At 39.4% G+C, this 21,548-nt stretch overlaps 2 protein-coding genes across 6 annotated transcripts in view; one reads left to right on the forward strand and one right to left on the reverse strand.

Moving 5' to 3' along the window:
* Nucleotides 1–3,712, forward strand: part of Dapp1 (dual adaptor of phosphotyrosine and 3-phosphoinositides 1) — a 35,824-nt gene extending 32,112 nt beyond the window's left edge. The window contains exons 8-9 of the mRNA XM_070022327.1: nucleotides 1,234–1,321; nucleotides 3,624–3,712. Coding sequence (XP_069878428.1) covers nucleotides 1,234–1,321; nucleotides 3,624–3,692 — 157 coding nt within the window. The 3' untranslated portion in view covers nucleotides 3,693–3,712. The remainder of the gene's footprint in view (nucleotides 1–1,233; nucleotides 1,322–3,623) is intronic.
* Lamtor3 (late endosomal/lysosomal adaptor, MAPK and MTOR activator 3) overlaps nucleotides 1–20,025 on the reverse strand; it is a 52,084-nt gene extending 32,059 nt beyond the window's left edge. For 3 of the 5 annotated variants that reach the window (XM_070022328.1, XM_070022330.1, XM_070022329.1), the window contains exons 1-6: nucleotides 19,920–20,025; nucleotides 19,321–19,367; nucleotides 17,885–17,919; nucleotides 13,838–13,896; nucleotides 11,821–11,954; nucleotides 9,907–9,970 (exon numbers count right to left, since the gene is read on the reverse strand). In XM_070022328.1, the coding sequence (XP_069878429.1) occupies nucleotides 9,907–9,970; nucleotides 11,821–11,954; nucleotides 13,838–13,896; nucleotides 17,885–17,919; nucleotides 19,321–19,329 (301 nt within the window). In that variant the 5' untranslated portion in view covers nucleotides 19,330–19,367; nucleotides 19,920–20,025. Of the gene's footprint in view, nucleotides 1–2,352; nucleotides 8,538–9,906; nucleotides 9,971–11,820; nucleotides 11,955–13,837; nucleotides 13,897–17,884; nucleotides 17,920–19,320; nucleotides 19,368–19,919 lie in introns of those variants that run through there. The other 2 variants (XM_070022331.1, XM_070022332.1) reach the window with 2 other exon arrangements.
* Between the last annotated feature and the right edge of the window lie 1,523 nt (nucleotides 20,026–21,548).

The raw sequence follows: 21,548 nt of genomic DNA on the forward strand, positions 1-21,548 counted from the left end.
ATTAGCAAGAAGAAAGGGAAAGCAATCCATATAAGTGGGGAATTAATGGTGTTTTCACAGGGAGACAATTCCAGAAGCTATTCACAATACTCCTTTCCCAAACTCACCTGCCAAGGGAACTGTCTCAGGATTTTCCCTTCTGTCCTTAATTATTCAACACTGATGACAGTTATTTACAAAATCTGCAGTTAGGGGCTTTAGGAGAAGCACTTCTAAACTTCAGTTCCAGGCCTTTTTAGGAACAGGAAAATATTTTTAGCATTTTTCAAATCAATTTTTTTTCTCTCTTGCTTGTCATGCTTATTCTTTGAATCATAGTACAGGATTCATCTTTGAGTCATACTGAGCTGAGTAGTACTGGTACAGAGACTTGAACCCAGGGCCCTGGGCACTGTCCCTGAGCTTTTTCACTCATGGCCAGTGACCTACCACTTGAGTCATAACCCACTTCCAGCTTTTTGGTGATATCTGGAGATAAGATTCTGGCTAGCTTCAATACCTCAATATTCAGATCTCGTCCTTCTGAGTAGCTAGGACTCCAAGTGTGAACCAGCAGTCCCTGGCTCAACTCAACTTGAAGTACAGGAAAAAGAGGAAAGAAGATCTAAATTAGGACTATCACTCCAATAACTTCCATTATAAATAATCAGGGACAGTAAAATGAAGAATTATTGTACATCTAGGAAGCCCTTTGGGCCAGGAGAAAAGTTCCTTTTCTGTCAGTAAACACTAACTGATGGACAGAAATAGGCAAAATAACCATGTGATGGAGTTTTATTGTCTAATTACCCTGTCCTACATAGTTGGAAGCTATCTACATCCATAGGAAGCAGAACAGAAGAAAAATTCAGAGATCCCTCTTCTCTGCCATGCTTATTCTTTGAATCATAGCACACGATTCATCTTTCAATCATACTCAGCTGAGTGAACACATGAATTGTATCCTACCTGGAGCATGCACAGCGAGGCAATCTGGCGGTATCCTGGACATTTCCTTCATTGGAGTCTCCTTCAAGTATATGTACTTGTAATATTATAAATCTAAACTTCCTAGACATGTCCACCCTCAGCTGGCAGAAATAGCCTCAAGTTACTTCTTGTGTAACAGGTCTTTGTTACTACTTACCAAGGTCCCTTCTCTCAGTTCTTCTTCCCCTTAGAATATCTTAATTCATGTTCAACATAAGTAATCATTTGGAGTATCTTACATTCTTTTTTGTTTTGTTTTGTTAGTTTAGTATTTCCTTTCAGGACATTTTATCTCTGTGCAAAGACAGGGGTAGAAGCTGATGAGTGGATCAAGATTCTTCGATGGAAGATGGTAAGTTATTATAGTCTTCACATGTCTCAGGCCTGAGAAATAATGTGTGGATGATTTCAACCATACTCCTATTGAGGCAGAGTATTGCCAAGAACCAAAGGAATACTTGCAATACCTGCAAGTCTACTTGCAATAACCTGTTCCTTCTTTGGGGGCATGAAAAAAGATCAAGACAGGCTTGTAAAAAGGAAATGGGGTAGCCATATTCTGGTTCGCAGGTTAGTTTGGTTTTGTTGGGAGGACATTTGGGACATGAAGGTCTCTCAAAGGCAAACTAACATGCTTCTTGAATGGAAAATCCTTTCAAATTGTCACCTGATAACGCAACTGAATTTAGCTTCCCAATGCAAGCAGCACCTTGTCCATCAAGGGGACAAAAGGTATTTTATCTGCTTGCTATATGCTTTTTTTAAAAAGTTTTTTTTATTGTGAAAATACTGTACAGAGGGGTTACAATCACATGAGCAAAGTAATGAGTACATTTCTTATCAAGCATTGTTGCCTCCTCCTTTGTTTTCCCCCTACCATCCTTTCCCTCCCATCTCCACAACTACATTCTCCCTCACCCCAAATTGTAAAGTTCATTTTTTGACATAGTGTCTTGTACATTTCATTGTTGCAATGGGTCAACCTGTATCCCTATTTAAACAATTTGTTTTTTCCCTTCCACTCCCCAAATTATACCAACATCAAATACAGTGAAAACAATGGTTATACTGTGGGGGAGGGACATACAAAGCAACAAAAAAATCACATGGTACCTTATAAAAAGAGCATGTCAGAGTGCTCATAAGTCACCAATCTGGGGCTGGGAAGGTGGCTCAGTGGTAGAGTGCTTGCCTTGCATACATGAGGCTCTGGGTTCGATTCCTCAGCACCACATAAGCAAAAAGAAAAAAGCCAGAAGTGGTGCTGTGGCTCAAGTGGTAGAGCGCTAGCCTTGAGCTGAAGAGCCGAGGGACAGTACCCAGGCCCAGAGTTCAGGCCCCACAACCAGACTCCCTCCCCACCTCAAAATAAAGTCTCCAATGTCAGACATTTTTGCATGTATTTACAAGTCTGTGACACTAGACAAGTGCTTGAACTCACAACATACTACAATTTGCTACCAATGCATTAGTCCAGTTTTGTTGCTATAATGAAATACTGGAAGCAAGCTACTTATGAAGGAAATAAGGCTTATTTAATTCAGAGAGTTTCAAGAACATAGAAGTGCATTAGTGAGCTCTGGTGATGACCTGATTGTTGAATACAATGATTGGAATGTGAGAGAGAAAAAATCAACATTGACAAACTGAAAAGTGGGCAACTCAGGGGTCAGGCTCAGTCTTCTGAGTCCACTCACTCTCATGGGGTCAAAACCTACTCCAGAGGACTACATTCATCTCCCAGGGCTGTGCTCCAATGACCTAAAAGCCTCACACTATGCCCCACCCCTTAAAGGTCCAATCACCTCCAATACTGCCACACTGGGAACCAAGTCTTTAAATAAAGACCTTTAAGTACACTCTCAAGACCTACTATCATGAAATATTTGAGGTTTTCAAAAGCAAAGGCATCTTTTTCCGTGTGTATGTGTGTGTAATTATATAATCTACAAGTGTTTCCACAAAATTAAAAATCTAAGGTCTAGGACTATAGCTCAGTGTTAGGAGGCCATGGGTTCAATCCATAGACCACTCCCATTTTCCAAAACAAAGAAATCTGAAAAAAATACTTGTTGAATATCCCTTTGTTACTGGCTTAAAAAATTTTTTTTTCAGTTTGAAATCCAAGTTAAAATACCATTCATCTGGAGACTGTTCCAATTCTTCACTGATTTTCAGTGAAATTTTCTATATGAAATTTTTGTTCTGATGTGAATTTCTTACTCCTCCTACCTTGCAATTATCCAAATGACACATTATTGAAAATTTAAAATAAAAATATACAGTTTTAAGACTTCTTCCTGTGTAGATGACTATTCAAAAAATTTCAGGTATTTTCTGTTGTTCTTTACATGCTTAAAACAGTATGTTAGACATCTTTCCATCTGGACAATTTCACATTTGTAGTCTTCCTTCTGACTCACTTAAATAGCATTGTCATGGTTTACTATAAGGATTAGACTAATTCCCAAATTGCACATGGTACAATTTACACTTCACAATGTCCCCTGAGAATAATACAGAAAACCAGATTACAACTTGGGATGGGTAGAATGATAATTATAGTTGCATGTCTTCCTTACTAACCAACACATTTTACTGAGTTCATTATCTTCAAATCACCCAGTAATCAATGCCCATCTGTTTTATTACAGTCACAAATAAGAAAACAGCTCGACCAAGGGGAAGGCACAATCCGATCTCGGTCATTCATCTTTAAGTAGATCTTTCTTGCCGAGGAGGGCTCGGACAGGGCAGAGAGGAACGCTCCTGGTGCTGTGGTCCATGGGAGGCTTCAGATGCAAGCTCACTAAGGATTTTCTTTTAAAAAATACATCAAAGCAGATGGTGACTGGGAACATAAATAGTGTTTACAAGACTCATGGAAAGCAGCTGTCCTTGACAATGTCTCCTTGAAACCACCCTGCAATGCTTGCGGTTCTGATGGAAACTGATTAACTACCACTCTGAGGTCTGCTCTGGCTCAAAGCGCACCACACAGAACCAAGTACCTTTGTTGTCACTCAGGGTGTCCCAAGGTTGTTGACATTAGTTGCCCCCAAGTCACTGGGTCAGCAAAACTAATCTCCAGGCTGTGCTGTGAAGCAGGAAGTAAATAGCCTTTACTGGGGAGGTTCAGACCGCTTTATGAAATGTATTGAAATAACAAACATCATGGATTTCCAAATGAGAGGTTGTTTTTGTTCAAATACCAAAGCCCAAAGTTTCCAAACTAAAAGGAAAAGGTTTGCTGCATTCATTTTTCTCCTTTTAAAAAGCTTAGAAGTCTTTCACTTCTAATGATAATACTATGTATGAAGTAACTGCCCTGTGGACTGTTAGGACAATAAAGGAAAATGAATGCACAATTTTTAATGTGTTTTTACAATTAAGTGCTTTTTAAGAGCTTTCTTTGTCACTTTGGTGAAATGTTTTTAAGAATAAGAAAAAATTCAAGCATCACTCCTATAATCGTAGCTACTTAGGAGGCTGAGATCTAAGGCTTTCTCAGTTCAAAGCCAGCAAAGGCAGCAAAGTCTGAGACTCATCTCCTGTTAACCAGCAAAAAGCTGGAAGCAAAGTTGTGGCTCAAGAGGTAGTGTGATAGCCTTGGGCAAAAAAACGTCTAGGGGCAGCACTCCAGCCCTGAGTTCAATAACTTAATAAAATTTTAATAAGCGTGGGGCTGGGAAGGTGGCTCAGTGGTAGAGCGCGCTTGCCTTGCATGCTCGAGGCCCTGGGTTCGATTCCTCAGCACCACATAAGCAAAAAGAAAAGAGCCGGAAGTGGCACTGTGGCTCAAGTGGTACAGCGCTAGCCTTGAGCTGAAGAGCTGAGGGACAGCGCCCAGGCCCAGAGTTCAGGCTGACGACTGGACCCCCCAAAAAAAAAAAAAAAGAAAAAAGAAAAGAAAATTTTAGTAAGCGTACTTGTAAGCACTAAGTTATCTTTTCCTGGCATTTCTCCAGATGTATTTAAAAAGAATTCTGAAAACAACAACAACAAAAAAACTGTGTTATAACCTTGTCCCCAGAATTAGCTCTGTAAGGTTAACTCTATCAGCATACAGGCCTGCCTTACTACAGAGCAACATTGGGAAGTAACACTAAACATGTACATGAAATACAAACACCACACTGCATAGCCTTTGCAAACCAGAGTAGGAAGACTGAAATGGGAATGAAATACTGGTGTCCAATGTTTATGAACAGATTCTCTATTATTAATACTGTTTTTAAAGGTTTGAAGGGAGAGAAAAAGTAACACACACACACACACACACACACACACACACACACACACACACACAAACAAACCAAGAATTAGAATTCAAGTCTAAAATACTGTTCTTTAGGTGCAAAGGGATAATGTGTTAGCTTTGTCAGTCACTGCAACCAAAATACCTGAGAGACCACATTCAAGGGAGGTACTGTTTATTTTGGCTTCTTCTTTTGGAGGTTTCAGACCATGGCAGGAGGTGGGAACATGGTAGATCAGAACAGCCCTCATTGTGGTAGTCAGGAAGCCGACCAGAGACAAGGACACAGGAGAGGCAAGAGCAAGACACAGACCACTAGTGACCTGGTTCTTTCAACTGGGCTCACCTTCCACAGTCCCAACAGTCTACACAAATTTTGAATCCACTGATGGATTAGACCACTGTTTAGGTCAAAGTCCTTCCGTTCTAATCATCTGCCTCAGAGATACACCCAGTGGTGTACTTTACTACCCCAGTAGTGTTTCTACATCCAATCAAATGGACAAGCAAGATTAACCATCACAGATGCCTTGCTAAAGAACTTCCTTGTATTATCTAAACATCTAGGCCAGAAACTCCAGTACATTTCTGTCTATTTCAACAGGGCTTTCCAGCTGGGGATGTGGGTCCAGTGGTAAAGCACTTGCCTGCCAATCACATGGTGCTGACTCAATCACTTCCTAGCACCACAAAAGGTTTTCAAATGTATCTTGGTACAGTTTGTATTATATGTAATAAAGCAAATGTCAAGTTGATGGTGTAAGGTTTGCAAAAGGAAGAAGTTACAAATAAGCCCTTCTTAAGATGGATGGTTTGGTGTTATTGTCTTAGAAACACTGGTGTTTTTTGTGTATGTAGGGTAATAATCGTTTTGCCATTCTGTAAAACACGTTTATTTATACTCTTGCTTCTGTTTAGCAAATAAAAAGAACTTAATTTTGCCCACAAAATTGCTGTTCAAACATCTTATTACTTGTCATTTAAAAGAAATAGCCTGATTAATACCATAAATAACAACAGTGCTTCAAACTAGGAGCCACAAAGGATCAGAAATTGAAAAAATTATCCTCTAGTTCTTAATTGCAGTGGCATTTCACCCTCCATAAATTAAACTTTCATCAGAATGAACTTCCTCCATTGCCCTTTCCACATAACTCCTACACTTCTATTATTCAAAATTGGGCTGTTTCTTATACAGTCTATGATAGAGGATGACATTTCATTTTTTAAAACTTTCTGACCTACCAGAGTCTGGAATTTTGTAAACTTCAATAAAAATTATTAGAAAAATGAAATAAAAGATACAAGTATCACAATCCCTTTTTTATTATGAGATTTAAGATATCAAAAGTTACCTTGTGTCAAACTGGTAGGATGTTCTTTAAAAAAAAAAATCAGCTTGTACTTGCTAAGAACCATGTTCAGAACAGCCCAAGCAGTGGGCTACATCTTGAATAGCACAGGTCTAGCTAACTGGCAGGTAAAAGAAGTGTCTTGCAAAGGAATCTACCTGAAGGTAGACAGACTTGGGATGCAAATGTTTTGTTAGGGAACATGGATTGCCCAGGCCAGACCTTGATTTTTGGATTCTCTTATCTCAGCTTATAGCTTAAAGCCTATACAATTACTGCCATCTGCAAATAAAAACTGGGTCACTTCATCCCTAAAATACCTTCCTATTTCATGCATTATATATTGTTGGGAACAAGTTCCAGAACATCACTAAGTAATAACATCAATAAATAATAATACATAAAAATAATGGGAATTCTAGACTTTTACAGGTTGTAGCAATTTGTTTACAGCTCCCAGCATATAAAACACCATCTCCTGTACTTTTTTTTTTGTAACTGTTTCTAATTTTATGCTTATTTTGTACTCTAGGTACCCTCTGTACAGCTTTACCATAAATCTTTCTATACTTTCTTCCTTTACTAAACTGGTAGTTCTTTAAAGGAAGATAGTAGCACAATTACTCTTATTTGTATAGAAAAATGGGAGGAAGGAAAGTGGCATGTTTGGTTGACTGTCTCATTACCAACCACTAGGGACACCAATCCCATAGTCCATGTGAAAGCAGCCCTGAAGCACAGAACTACCATGTGAACAGTATTGAAGACTGTGTACTATGCTAGCACCGGTGATCACACAGTGTAGGTGCTCGATGCATATATACTGAATTAACAGGAGACAAACTGCCAAAGAATCTAGGAGGAAAGTAACCACTGGAATGATCTACGGACTGCATTCCTGAGCCTAAAATATATTCTAGAACTGTGAAGTTAGGCCCCAAATGAGGTTTATGTTCTGACATTATACAAAAAGAGTAAAACAATCTCCAAACAAATTCCTACAAGAAACATTCAAGACTCATTATGTGGTTGAAAGTGGATAAAGTCAATTAAGTCTATAAAACACCTTGGTAGAAGTCTGAAATGAAAAAGATCTGTACAGTGCTCAAACTGTATTTTTAAAAATACTATTTTATTTATACCCATGTATGAAAAAATGGCTAAAACTATCACATTTATATACATACTGAAAACAGGATTCAGTAACAAGTCATATTTAAATTCTATAAAGAACAATCATTAAAACACTGATTGGTTATAGAGAGCAGAGTAGGAAGAAAAGAGTAAGCTATAATTTTCCTTTTCATTAAAGAGAAGCACCCTCTGAAAAAACTCATTAGTGACACATATCTACACTGCAAAGTAAATATATATAAAGTTAGTGATTGTACTGATTTTATTACTTTTACTAAGCCATTTTATCTTCTCATACTCAGTGCAAATAAAACACAACAGAAGAAAAATATGTCCTTGTTATTATTCACAATAAGAGGGTCTGCTGTGCCCTTGCAGTCTGGGAGTCCTGAATGATAGAGAGCACTCGCTGGCTCATGTGGACCAATGCACCGTTTTGATTCTGATCCACTGAACAGGATCCCATCCGTATGTGGCGACTGCACTAACTCCACAGGAGCTGTGACAGACTGAACCAGTTCGGATTATCCCCATTATCCCCAGATCTTGCTAAAGAAAAGACCTTACAAAGTAAATGTAATACCTGATCTGTCTATAAATTACACCTACAGGCTGATTCTTTAGTATAAGGTGGAAAAAGGGGTTCTTTCTTACATACATACAGAGAAAAGTATTACTGTTGTCTAAAGATTGCTAGATTGACTTGTATTTTTATAACAAGATAAGGTATACATCAAAACCATCATAAGATTAAGAAACTTCCACAACTTTGATCAATTCTTCAAACAATGGAGCAAGTTCCTTTTCTAGGCTGACAATTAGCCCTAAAACAAAGAGATTTAAAATATATATTAGAAACATTTCCCTGAATGTCATTTTAGGCTCTTGTCCAAAATTTAATTACTAGTTTGTTCCCAACATCAAAAATGAGATACTATAATTCTGAGTAAAGCAGGCAAAATTATGAAGTTTATTTTCATAATCTATTATTAAAGGAGATGGATGACTGCCTAGCAAGTCAGTATTGCCAAATTTAAAAAAAGTAAATTGACAAAGTATATGCCTCTGTTTTAGTAGAAACAGAAGGATTTACACGTATATAATAATTTGTTAAGGGGTTTGAAAGCAAAATCATCTCACTTTCAAAATATGCATTAGTTCAGGGTACATACGATTTTTATAAACACACTTTTCAAAGCAAATTTTAACCTTGTATCAAGAAGTGAATCAGTTTTTCTCAATATTGAGCAAATAAAATCAGAAAATTATAATTTTGACAAATCTAAAACAAAAATGGGTCGTTCAAATCAACAAGAAAATATTGATGAATGGTAGAGTATAAAACATATTTACATATATAAAAGGAAGATTAATAATGAATCTACGACAAACACTAGAAATTAGGGTGTCTACCTTCTAAGTTGACCAGAGTGAAAGTTATATTCCTTAGTGTTCTTTGTTCCAAATAATAAACATTTAGACTGTCAAGGGAGGGTTCTATAGACTACAATGTACTTCTGAATATTCCCATAGTACCTAACAGCTAGTGATTTAATACATGATGATCAGGGTGAGCTTTATCCCAATGTCAGTACAATTTGTATACAATTTGCCCATGTCATCAAATATAAACCAGTTTTTTGAAACTTAGGTATGAAAAGTGGTCTTCAGTGACCTACTTAGCTTGAAGACACAAAGTAGAAGGAATTTGTCATAGCTCTCAACTCAATGTGAAAGTGACAGATCTCTAAAGAAAAAAATCCTACTTTGTCTAAGAGGAAGCAAATGTACTACCACAAAACAATTGAATACTGTCATATTTTACACACAAATCCCCAAGAAGGGGGAGAGAATGAGATTTTACTATCACCAGAAAACTGGAAGTGATGCTGTGGCTCAAAGTAGTAGTGACAGAGCCCAGACACTGAGCTCAAACACCGTAACTAGGATCACTCAAAATAACATTGAATTTCCCTTGTTCCTATTTCAAAAAGATGTCCATACATTGTCTCATCAACTGGAAATAGGCCCATGAGATGGAGAAAGCAAGTATTACTCCATTTTCTAGCTATATAACCAGGAAGATGGAGAAAAGTCACACATTCAAACTTTCTCACAACATATCTATTATTATACCAGATAATAGGGTAATGTAAAGAATTAACAGCTGTACTTAAAGTAATTAAAACATACCTGTGTTGGCATTGCTACTGGCTATGAAACTCACCACAAGAGGTAAACGATTGAACTGAACTACCTAAAAAGAAAGTAAGATGTAATTAACATGTTATATTGTGAAAAGGTAATATTACCTACCTGAAATTTTTTTAGTCTTTCAGAAACTTTTAAATAGCCATTATTATTAGTCTAAAATAATGGTATTACACCACAAAATATGAAGAAGTTGAAGGCAAGCACTTTCCTAAAACAGAAATACTGAAAGTGGAATCATGTCTGCTTTTCTTTTAAGCTCTAAAGCCATGTGTCAGTTTATATAGTAAAGGTCAACGATAGTCCGTCCAAATGTGTTGAATAGAAAATTCTAGATTTGATTCCTAAGTTTTAAATCACACCGCACTCAGCATGAGAAACAATGTGCTGTGAGTTCTCCTTTGGTATATTTATACCGCATATGCTGTTAAGACACATTAGCCACTTGGCAGCCACCTTGGTTATCAGAATAACTGTCACAGCATTGCAGGGCTGTGTTCAAGTCACCCTTATTAATAATGGCATGCAAGCGCAGAAAGAGCAATGTCTTTATATCCAGCACATATACAGCCACAAAGCTCCTTTAAGTGACAATTCTCAATAAGAAAATAAAAATCCTATGCCGAGGATGCTAAAATCTGTTATTGGTAAATTTCTTATTGTAACCCAGTTTCAAAATCAAACTTTACCATAAGTTTGTAAGTGTAGGAAAAAAACAGTACGTTAGATTTGATACCATCTGAGTTGCAGGCATCCACTGGGGTCTAGAACAAATCCCCCATGAATAAAGGGGAGCTAGGACAGCTTTATCTTCCATGTGTCATTATGAATTAAGTATATAAACAACTTCAACCTAATTCTTATGGTAAAGTCAGTTTGGTTTCTTATTACATGTTAAAAATATCTAACTTAAAAAGAAATTGTCACTATGTATTATCAGTGGTACACTCCAAAAAATGTCACCTTAAAGAAAAGGGATCACAAGCCAGCGTCAGTGGCTCACCCCAGTAATCCTAGCTACTCAGGAGGCTGAGATCTGAGGATCACGGTTCAAAGCCAGCCCGGACTGGAAAGTCTGTGAGACAGACTCTTATCTCCAAGCTCAAATGGTAGAGTGCTAGCCTTAGTTGAAGAGCTGAGGGCCAGCGCCCAGGCCCAGAGTTCAAGTCCACGAAAAGAAAAGAAAAAAGAAAAAGGATGCCATTCTTCTAAGAACAGGTGGCTGGAGATCAAGAGATAATCTAATAATTCACTTCTTCCTCACAAATAAAAACCTCATTTGTTATATATGCATTCCAAACGAAATAAACAATAATTTTAAGTAGTCTGTCATCTGACTCTCAAAAAATGTTTTATCTGCCACAATAAGAGTGTGGCCTTTGAGAATCTATTGTCTGAAATCTCATCAGCAGGTAATGGCACCATCTGCTGGAGTGAATGGAGAGCTAACTAACCCTTCTTAGGATATTATGTGCTTTACTTTGAAGTCTCTTAAGTACTTTTCCATAGAAACAAAGAAAATCACCCATTTTAGCATAATCAATTTCAAGGCTAAAATTTTAAACTTTCATCCTTTCGAAAGTTAAAATTTAGAATTGTAACAAAAGCTTTTTTGCATTAAGGACATAAAAAGAGTAACTGAAATAAGCAAATCATCTAATAATTATGTTTTTTTTGGGTCCAGTCGTGGGGCCTGAACTCTGGGGCTGGGCGCTGTCCCTTAGCTCTTCAGCTCAAGGCTAGCACTCTACCACTTGAGCCACAGCGCCACTTCCGGCTTTTTTTTTTTTTGCTTATGTGGTGCTGAGGAATCGAACCCAGGGCCTCAGGCATGCAAGGCAAGTGCTCTACCACTGAGCCACCTTCCCAGCCCTCATCTAATAATTATGAACTTACCTGGTAGGTGTTATAGTAACAGATGATGCTTTTATTCTTTGAAAGTCCAAGTTTGCTCCCTTGGTCTGTTGCAAGGGCAAAAGTAGAGAGGAAACCAGGTCGCAAAGCATGTTCGGGAGCATTATCATTAGCCACTGGAAGAGTAAATGATTTAAATAAAAATTATACTGAGAAGATGATAGAGACAAGTTTAAGGACATCTTTATTAAAAATAAGCACAACATTCGGTTTCACAATATTGAAGTCACGGTAATCTAACTCATTGGATCTCATCAATTTAAATCGGAAGTTTAGTAATTAGGAGCATGAATATAGCTCAGTGATAGAATACTTGCTTATTATGTGCAACGGCTTTAGTTTCTATCTCTGGCATGACAAACCAAATGAAATTATTTAATCTATGATAATATAATAATTGTTACAATATCTCAATATAACTAAGACTATCCATGCTGATCATACCAGAAGGTGGAAATAATAAATATACCAAGTCTACATTTATCCTGTAATATCATGTATTCTTAACAATAATAAAAGCTGAAAATCAGGCAAAAACTTATTGGATTCTGGTTGACTAAGTAATTCTGAATATAAAAGGTTTTAGACACTGAAACACCACCTTACTCTAGCCGGGGTAGCTATCATCAAGCATACAACAAATGTTGGCAAGGATATGGGAAAAAGGAACACGAATAAACTGTTGGTAGGAATATAAACTAGTGTAATCACTATGGAAATCAGTATACAGGTTCCTCAAAAATCTAAAATGAGAACTATCTTATGATACTAAAATACCACTCTTCAGTCATTTGTTCAAAGGAACGTAAGTCAGGATATAACAGAGGAACCTACATGTTCATGGTCATTGCAGCACTATTCACAATAGCCAAGCTAGGAAACAGCACAGACGCCCTACAACTGAGAAATAAAGAAATTTTGTATATGTACGTGTATGCATACACAATGAAGTACTATATATCCCTAAAGAATAATGAAGTTATGTCATTTTCAGGAAAATGGATGGATCTGTAATCCATCATATTAAGTGAAGCCAGGTTCAAGAAGACAAAAGTCACATGGTTTCCCTTATATGTGATATCAGACCTAAAATATAAACATATACCTAGCACTTACAGGAAATGTATGTGTATGTGCTTATTATAAAAATGCATTATAAACATGTGTGAAGAGAGAACATGGAAACAATAAGATGGACTTGGGAAGAGAGAGGGGTTAGGAAGAATGATGGAGGGGGGTGACTAAAATCAAGATGTATGCAAAGATGGACATGTCAAAATGAAAGTCCCTTATATAACTATATAAACATTATATTATGTACTTACATAAACATTTAAAAAATTGATTTAAGAAAGTGAAACAGTATATGATGAACCAAATAAGAGAGCCATCCTAAAACTACTTGCAATATTAACTTTAAAAGATACACATTTATATACAAACAACACACACACAGGTAACGGTACACGGATATAACATATGTATCTCTAACTATCTGCTCATTTTCATCACCTAGATATAGATATATATTATACCGTATTATGGTATATATTATACCATAAATATGTTCAATAGAAACCTGGGCCTGTGGGGCTGGGAAGGTGGCTCAGTGGTAGAGCACTTGCCTTGCATGCATGAGGCCCTGGGTTCAATTCCTCAGCACCACATAAGCAAAAAGAAAAAAGCCGGAAGTGGTGCTCTGGCTCAAGTGGTAGAGCGCTAGCCTTGAGCTGAAGAGCTGAGGGACAGCGCCCAGCCCCAGAGTTCAGGCCCCACGACTGGACCCCCCTCCCCCCCCAAAAAAAAAGAAAAAAAAGAAACCTGGGCCTGTAATAAATCTAATGAATCTGAAATTCTAGAAGCAAACATTTCCTTCAAAACCATGAATATCTTTATTAAATAAGGATGATATTCTTGCCTTTTGCACTACCTAGATGTAAATGCACACTTTTTTAGCTCAAAGCAAACAAGATCTTTGCATTTAGGTATTCGGCTTTACCTTTGATAACAGGTACTCCATCTCTATCTGACACAACAATAGCATGGAGTCCTTCAACACTACAAAGACAAAAAGTTAAATATTATAAAATATTTCATTTTCTTAAAGAATGATCCTCAGAATTATAATGGTAATTCTTATGCACATTTCTGTAAAACTATCAGATAACAATTATTTATAATTATGCTTTTGTAACTCAAATGCAACAAATGTATATTGCACATTGACACTACTCTTTTCAGAGGTATACAGTTTACTGATGAAGATCTAAAAACATCATTATTTTGCACTAAAATTGCTAATCCCATGATTACCAAAAACAGACAAGGTTACTGACAGTGGTTATAGTGACAGAAAACCAGAGAAAAAGTGTGTGAGTGTGTGTGTGTCTGTAGAGAGAGAGAAGCTTTTTCCTTTTTTCTCATTCTTTCCAATATTGAGTACCTAGTATTTACAGCACTTGATACTTCATGATGCTCTGATAAGCAAAAACCATCACTGACTTCACAAAATTTACCATCTAAGCTGAATGCCTATCAACGGAATGATTGCATGATAACAAAGGTAAGGCTACAGCTGTGGGAAAGTGCCATTATGAGATCCATGGGAACATGAGAGGCTACAAAAGAGGGGATTGAGGCAGGCAGCTGGGTCAGAGAAGGCTTCCCCAGAAGGTGCTATCTCAACAGAGATCTTATGGCAGCCAGTAATAGAAGAAGAGTGGGAAGATCATTCTAGGCTAACGCAATATGTTGGGCAGCAAGAAGGAAAGCCTTAGCTGCACTTACACAACAAGCATTAGGTTGAAATGGTCAAAGCTGTGAAGTTAGAAAGATCTAATGTTTAGGCTCAGCTGCATAATGCTTGTAAAGCATATGCTGGTAAAAGTTATGTCAAAGCTGTGAAGTTAGAAAGACCTAATGTCTAGGCTCAGCTGCATAATGCTTATAAAGCATAGGCTGGTAAAAGTTATGTTAAAAAAAAGTTTACTGAGTAACAGTAGTGGTTTCAATTGTGGATACTGACAATGACATAATTTATCACTGCACTTTAAGCACTAAACCATCAATGTAGTTAAACACAATAGTTTAAGTAGTTGGAAAATTAGTGGTTAAGAAATATACACTTCAGAATTCAATGTGTTAACAACCACAATGAGGAAATATTCCCCCAAATTTAGTACTTACACAAAGCCTTTTTAATTATCTGTAAAGCACAACTCAGAGATTTTTATTTATTTGTTTTTTTTGTTGGTCACTGGGCTTGAACTCTGGACCTGGGCACTGCTCCTGAGTTCTTCAGCTCAAGGCTAATGTTCTACCACTTTGAGCCATAGCACCACGTCTGCTTTTCTGGTGGTTAAGTGGAGATCAAGAGTTTCACAGACTTTCCTGCCCGGGCTGGCTTTGAATCACAATCCTCAGATCTCAGACTCCAAAGTAACTAGGTACCCAACTCTCAGAACTGTTTAATGCTCCTACTATACCCTGGATTTACACCTTCCTGTGTCTGCCTTAATGTTTTAACTTAAAGCAGTATCTGCACAATTCATATTTACATGTTAGTTTGCTGAAATTAAATTTAAAAAAAAATCCTAATCACCAGATATTAGTGGCTCATGCCAGTACTCCCAGCTACTCAAGTGGCTGAGAGCTGAGGATCAAGATTCAGTTCCAGCCCGGGCAAGAAAGTCTCTGAGACAATCTCAAATTAACCACCAGAAAGCTAGAAGCAGAGGTATGGCTCAAGTAGAAGATGACCAGCCTTAAGCAAAAAAGCTCAGGGACAGTGCCCAAGCCCCTTGTGGTGGTAGGGATCAAAACCTTACATGCGCTTGGCAAGTGGTCTACCACTAAGCAGGTAGCTAAACTTTACAAAACTCTTAAATTGAATTATCTCTCAGATTAGCACAACCTACATGATTTCCCCCTTTCATTTAAAAGATAAAACATCATGAAGAAGAAACAAGAATTTATTTTCAACTATTTTTATTAAACATTAGAGCTACTCAAATAGGCAGGACAAGAACATAGGGAAAACAAGTTTTATTGACATAAGTGAGAAAAATGGTTGTGATGAAATTGTCAGAGAAAGTGACACTGACATAAAGAATGTACATTAAGCGAAATCTAGGAGCTATTTCACAACATCAATACACAGAATTAGTATCAGCTTTCATTCCTCTATGTTAACTCCAAGTTTAAATGTTTTGAAAAGTTTCAAAGATCTGAAGACAAATGTTATTTTCCCCCACTGATTACTAAAATTTCTTTGCAGTTTCAACTTTTAAGGTCATTTCTATGGTTCTAAATCAGTTATGACTATCTTACTCCTGATTTTTAGAATTAGTTTGTCTATAATTTGACAATTTTAGGAAGAGACTATAAATAAGCATGACATTAACATGAAATCAATAATAGCTATTCACATACTTCAAGTTTTCCTATTCAAAACAGAAGAAACATATGTAATAATAAAACTATAAAATAGTATAATTAATTTCCAGTGATCTGTAATCAGTGTAAAGACACAGCTAATAGGTAAAAAACAAAAAAATAAGTCAAGCAAAAATCCAAACAAGAGGATGTTCCCCACTGTAATCCCAGCTACCTGGGAGGGAGAGATAGAATGGGGGTCCAAGGCTAGCCTGGGCCAAAGTATAAGACATTGTCTAAAAAATAGCTAAAGTAATAAATGCTAGGGGTATCAAGAGGCAGTCTAGAAAGACACATCTGAGAGACTTCTATCTCTAGATAACTAGCAAAAAAAAGAAGCAGAAGTGATGAAAGTGGTAGAGAGGGTCATGAGTAGAAAAGCGAGCAAAAAAGTTGAGTGTGAGAAAAAAAAGTGAATCAAGAGCTCTCCAGGACTTGAAATTAAGCCATAGTACTGGAGGGGGAAAACAAACAGGGTGTCTCTTAAATTGTAGAATTCTTGCCTAACAAACATGAGGCTCTGAATTCAAACCCCATTACTGCAAAGGAAGAAGTTTTTCTTTCCTTACTATAAAAATAAATTAACATCCACAACCTTCTATATAGTTTCGCATGTGGAAAATAAGAAAAAAGGATCTCATCAAAATCATTCTGCTTTATTATCTCAACATTTATTCAGTTGAATTCTGAACCATTTCATCTTGGAATGTGAAAATGCATGCTTTAAGAATTTTTTTTGTTTTGATTTGTTGGTCGTGGGGCCTTAACTCTGGGCTGGGGACTGTTCCTCAGGTTTTCAGTTCAAGGCTAGCACTCTACCACTTGAGCCACAGTGCCACTTCCAGCTTTTTCTGCTTCTATGGTGCTGAGGAATCAAACCCAGGGCCTCATGCATGCAAGGGAAGCACTCTATCACTGAGCCACCCTCCCAGCTCCGATGCTTCAAGTTTTATCTCTCTCTTTCATGTCCTTAACTCTCAGAAATTGAATTGTTTGAAAGTTGTAAGTGCAGACAAAAGTGGCACTTGTCATAAACTAAATGTGAATTTAATTCAAGGGACAAATCCTCCAGTAAAATTTGTAGAAGGGAAGTGTTTGTTAACCACAACACAAGAGCCTTTCTAAAATCGTACATGAAATAGACTATTGTAGACAAAAGGAAGTCTTGTGGATATTCAAGTGTGAATAGCCGTCTGAAACTAGTGTTCTTGATTATGTTGACTCTGCCATTAAGACACGTTCTTAATAATTTTCCTCCTTAAAATTGCTCTATCAACTTCAAAGTATAACAGCTATCTGCTATGACAGTATATTTTAGAGAATTTAATAATTAAAAAATCTGAATTCTAGTCTCAAGCATGCATTAGCTGTTTAACCTTAGGCAAATCACATACCTTCCTTAGGCCTATGATATTTATCTACAAATTTGAAGACCATCACTTATCATATCCACGGTTTTGTTACTTAAAAAATGCTAATTTCACATAGTATACACAAATAAGTCTAAAGAGGAATAACAAAATACCTCATAAAAGTAGCGTGCTATAAAACTGTTAATTATTCTAAATAATTGTAACAATATAAATTTTTATATACTGAATAAGTTTCTTACCTTGGTAACTTCTTATACAGGAATCGCTTTAGGTCCTGCAAGAGAGTATTAAAAATCTTTTTTTAATATGCCTCTCTCTGCTTTCTTAATCCTGTCCTATTTTTTAGGGATGTTAAGTCACCACTTACAACTTTTCTTACTGTATTTTATCTTTCTCTGTTTTGGATGTTTACTGGTATGAATTGGAGCAAGTTAACTAACCTTTTCTTCTAAGTCTCAGATTCAGTATCAGTTCAATAGAGATAATCATAGAATCTACAGCATGACACTGCTGGTAAAATTTATTGAGATGTATTATTAGCATACCTGGAAATAGGAAACACAAATTCATATTAGCTGTAAAAATTAGATTGTACTTTTCATAATGCTTTACAGTCTGTGGCTAATGTAATCACTTAAGAATTTATTAAGCTTTTTCCATGTCCATAAACAGACATTTCGCCATTTTTTTAAGAGATAAAGGCTCTCTATGTATCCTTCATTGGCCCTGAACGACTATGTAAGCCAGGGTGACCTATGCTCTTAAGTCCTAAGCCTCCCAAACACAAGCCTGAATCACTTATTTTTCAGTACTAAGTTTTGCAGTCAGGGCCTTGCACTTGCCAGGCAACTGCTCTACCACTTGAGCAACATCCCCACCCTCTACCATTATTTCTAATGGTACTAAGTTGATTAATTTTTCTAAGATACAGTTTCTTCACATGACTAAAGATCAAATGACAATGTCAACTATTTAACATGGAAGTAAAGAACCAAAACCTCTTAAATGGGCATTTCACTGGCAACCCAGGTATCAGGTTTTTTTTTTTCTTACACAGCACTATATTTTTATTATCTGCAAATAGTTATACAAAGGAGTTGTCATGTTCCGGTATCAATTATGATCCCCTACTTCAAAGAATCAGAGTCTGTTCTCCAATTGATAATTTCTTGTACCGCCTCTATCTTCTGCTCTCATCTTAAACACAATATACACAAACCACTCATGTTGTTAGAAGAGGCATCTGGGTTAGGAATCATTTCAGATTGCTACCACGAACCTAATGAAGACAAGTATGACCACTTGCTGAAAAAAGAAAATGATTCAGAGCATATGACCTACTGAACCACATAATGGTCAGGAAACTATTGTTTCAAATTTCCAGTGCCAAATACACTGTTTCTCTTCTGTCCCAACGGGATTAGGAGACTGGAGAAGAACACACTCTTCTCAACCTCAGGCACCTTCTTGGTCTTCCACACCCACTGCAGACAGCAACTCCGGACCATGACAACCCACTCAGGCTTGGGTATCCCACAAAAGACCCCCCGAGGAAATAACTAATGCGGGGTGGGGTGGGGGGACGGGGAGCGGGACAAGGAGTAAAAGAGAAACAGGTCTACCTCTTCCAACCCTCCTGCCCTCCCCGGCCTCTAGGGTGGGGGTGACAACTCACATCCGCCATGACGAACCCCTTTCCCTCGCAGGATCAATCTTGCAAGCCTGGAAGGGAAACTCCCGGTGACTCTCCCTTCTCCCGTCCCCAGCCCGGTCGGCCCGGGTAGCCCAGGGGTCGGGGGGCCGGGGCGCGCGGATCGGGGGGCCGGGACGCGCGTCGGGGGGCCGGGCTGCGGGGGTCGGGGGGCCGGGGCGCGAGGGTCGGGGGGCCGGGCTGCGGGTCGGGGGGCCGGGCTGCGGGGGTCGGGGGGCCGGGGCGCGCGTCGGGGGGCCGGGGCGCGCGTCGGGGGGCCGGGCTGCGGGTCGGGGGGCCGGGGCGCGCGGGTCGGGGGGCCGGGGCGCGCGTCGGGGGGCCGGGGCGCGCGTCGGGGGGCCGGGCTGCGGGTCGGGGGGCCGGGGCGCGCGGGTCGGGGGGCCAGGGAGCGGGAGGAACCGGAGTTCCTCAGCCCGGCGGTGCCCGGCGGTGGCCGGCCGGGCCCGCTCACTCCACCGCGGCAGCCCAGCCGCCCCAGGCCTAAAGCGGGGCGGTGGGGCGGCCTCCGCTCGGCCAACTCCCCACCCCCGGGCCTGGCCACCAGGCGAGGGGGCGCCGGTTACCTGGGGGTCTGGGCCACGGGAATATCGCCACCGTCCTGGAAGTCAAGGCGAATCCCCGGCAGGCTGCTGTCACATGACTTGTGACCCACCCCCCACCTCCCCCCCTCCGGTCGGCGCCCCCGGAAGCATTTGTTACGCTTTCATGGCCAAGGACTAGAACTTCCGGAGAAACCCCGCGAAGGAACTGCCAGCGCGCGCAACGGCTCGGAACGCCCCGCCCCTTCCGGGCGGAGTCGGGCTGCGGTGTGCGCCTGCGCGCCGCAGTCTGGAGGAAGCGCGCAGGATTGCTCTCCTCTGAATTTCCACCGAGTCGCCGCTACGGTTTGTGCTGCAGGGCATCATGGTTGGCACGAAAAAGATGCACGCGTGTCACTTGTTTTCCTGAGCCTTTATCTTAACATCTTTTTGTGTGTATCGGTCCCGGGCCTTGAACTCAGGGCCTGGGCATTGTCTCTGAGCTTTTTTGTGCTCAAGGCTAGTGCTCTACCACTTGAAGCACAGCCCCACGTCGGCCTTGTGTGTGCATGTGTGTATGTGTGTGTGCATGTGTGTATGTGTGTGTGCATGTGTGTATGTGTGTGTGCGTGTGTGTATGTGTGTGTGTGCATGTGTGTATTGTGTGTGTGCATGTGTGTGTATGTGTGTGTGTGTGTGTGCATGTGTGTGTGTGCGCGTGTGTGTGTGTATGCGTGTGTGTGTGTGCGTGTGTGTGTAGGGAAACTTAATGGGAGATGAGTGTCTCACGGACTTTTCTGCCCCGGCTGGCTTCGAACCCTGATCGTCTTACCTCAGTCTCCTGAGTAGTTAGGATTGCAGGCGTGAGCCACCTGTGTCTGGCCTAAAACCTTTCCTTGCTGTTGAAACTTGGAGGTTTAATATTGAAAAAATGAAGAGCATGCACCAGATTGCTTGTAACCAGAAGCCCCGGGTTCCTAGGTGTTCCAGTCTCTTGACTTGCCCACGGGTGTCCCTGTTCCTGCTCTTTCCTCCAAGCGTTCTCCAGATTGTGGGCAGATTCCCTGTGACTGCGGCTGAACCTCCTAAAGACTATACTGCCTTTGTGTTTTGTTTGGTGCCTTGGTTATTAGGCTTACAAAACTAGTAGGATTAGAAAACTTAAGTCAAAGGGAGGAGTCTCCAATCGCCTGGGGTGTGGATCTGTGAAGGACTCAATTCTCTGGAGCCTGCACAGTGCACCACAAGATATTTAACCACATCCCTGGCCTCCCCACTCCCCAGATTCCGGTGGCAAACTCCATGTGGCACCAGACATCACCTGGGATGGCAAAGTCACACACCAATGGAGGATGCCTTAGTCTCTCTAGGGAAATGAAAGTTTATGATTTTAGTTGATTTTCTCATTTCCATGAAATTTTTTGTTATGACCACCAGCCTAGCAAACTGCCTGAAATATTTTAAGGTGTTCATTTTACTCCGACTTACCTCCTCTTTGAGGTTTCATCTTGAAGCTCATTTTCTCAGAGAAACCTTCCTCAACTCTTGCAGACTTATTTAGGTCTGCCTGGATACACGGTCTCATACTCTCATCACATTTATCAAGATTGTAACTATTATTTTCTTTGCTATGTAAACTCCTCAGGTTGCAAAAAATCTTAATCAGTTATTTAA

The sequence above is a fragment of the Dipodomys merriami genome, unplaced genomic scaffold (genome assembly GCF_024711535.1).
Source record: "Dipodomys merriami isolate MVZ:Mamm:240054 unplaced genomic scaffold, mDipMer1.0.p SCAF_15, whole genome shotgun sequence".
NCBI lineage: Eukaryota > Metazoa > Chordata > Mammalia > Rodentia > Heteromyidae > Dipodomys > Dipodomys merriami.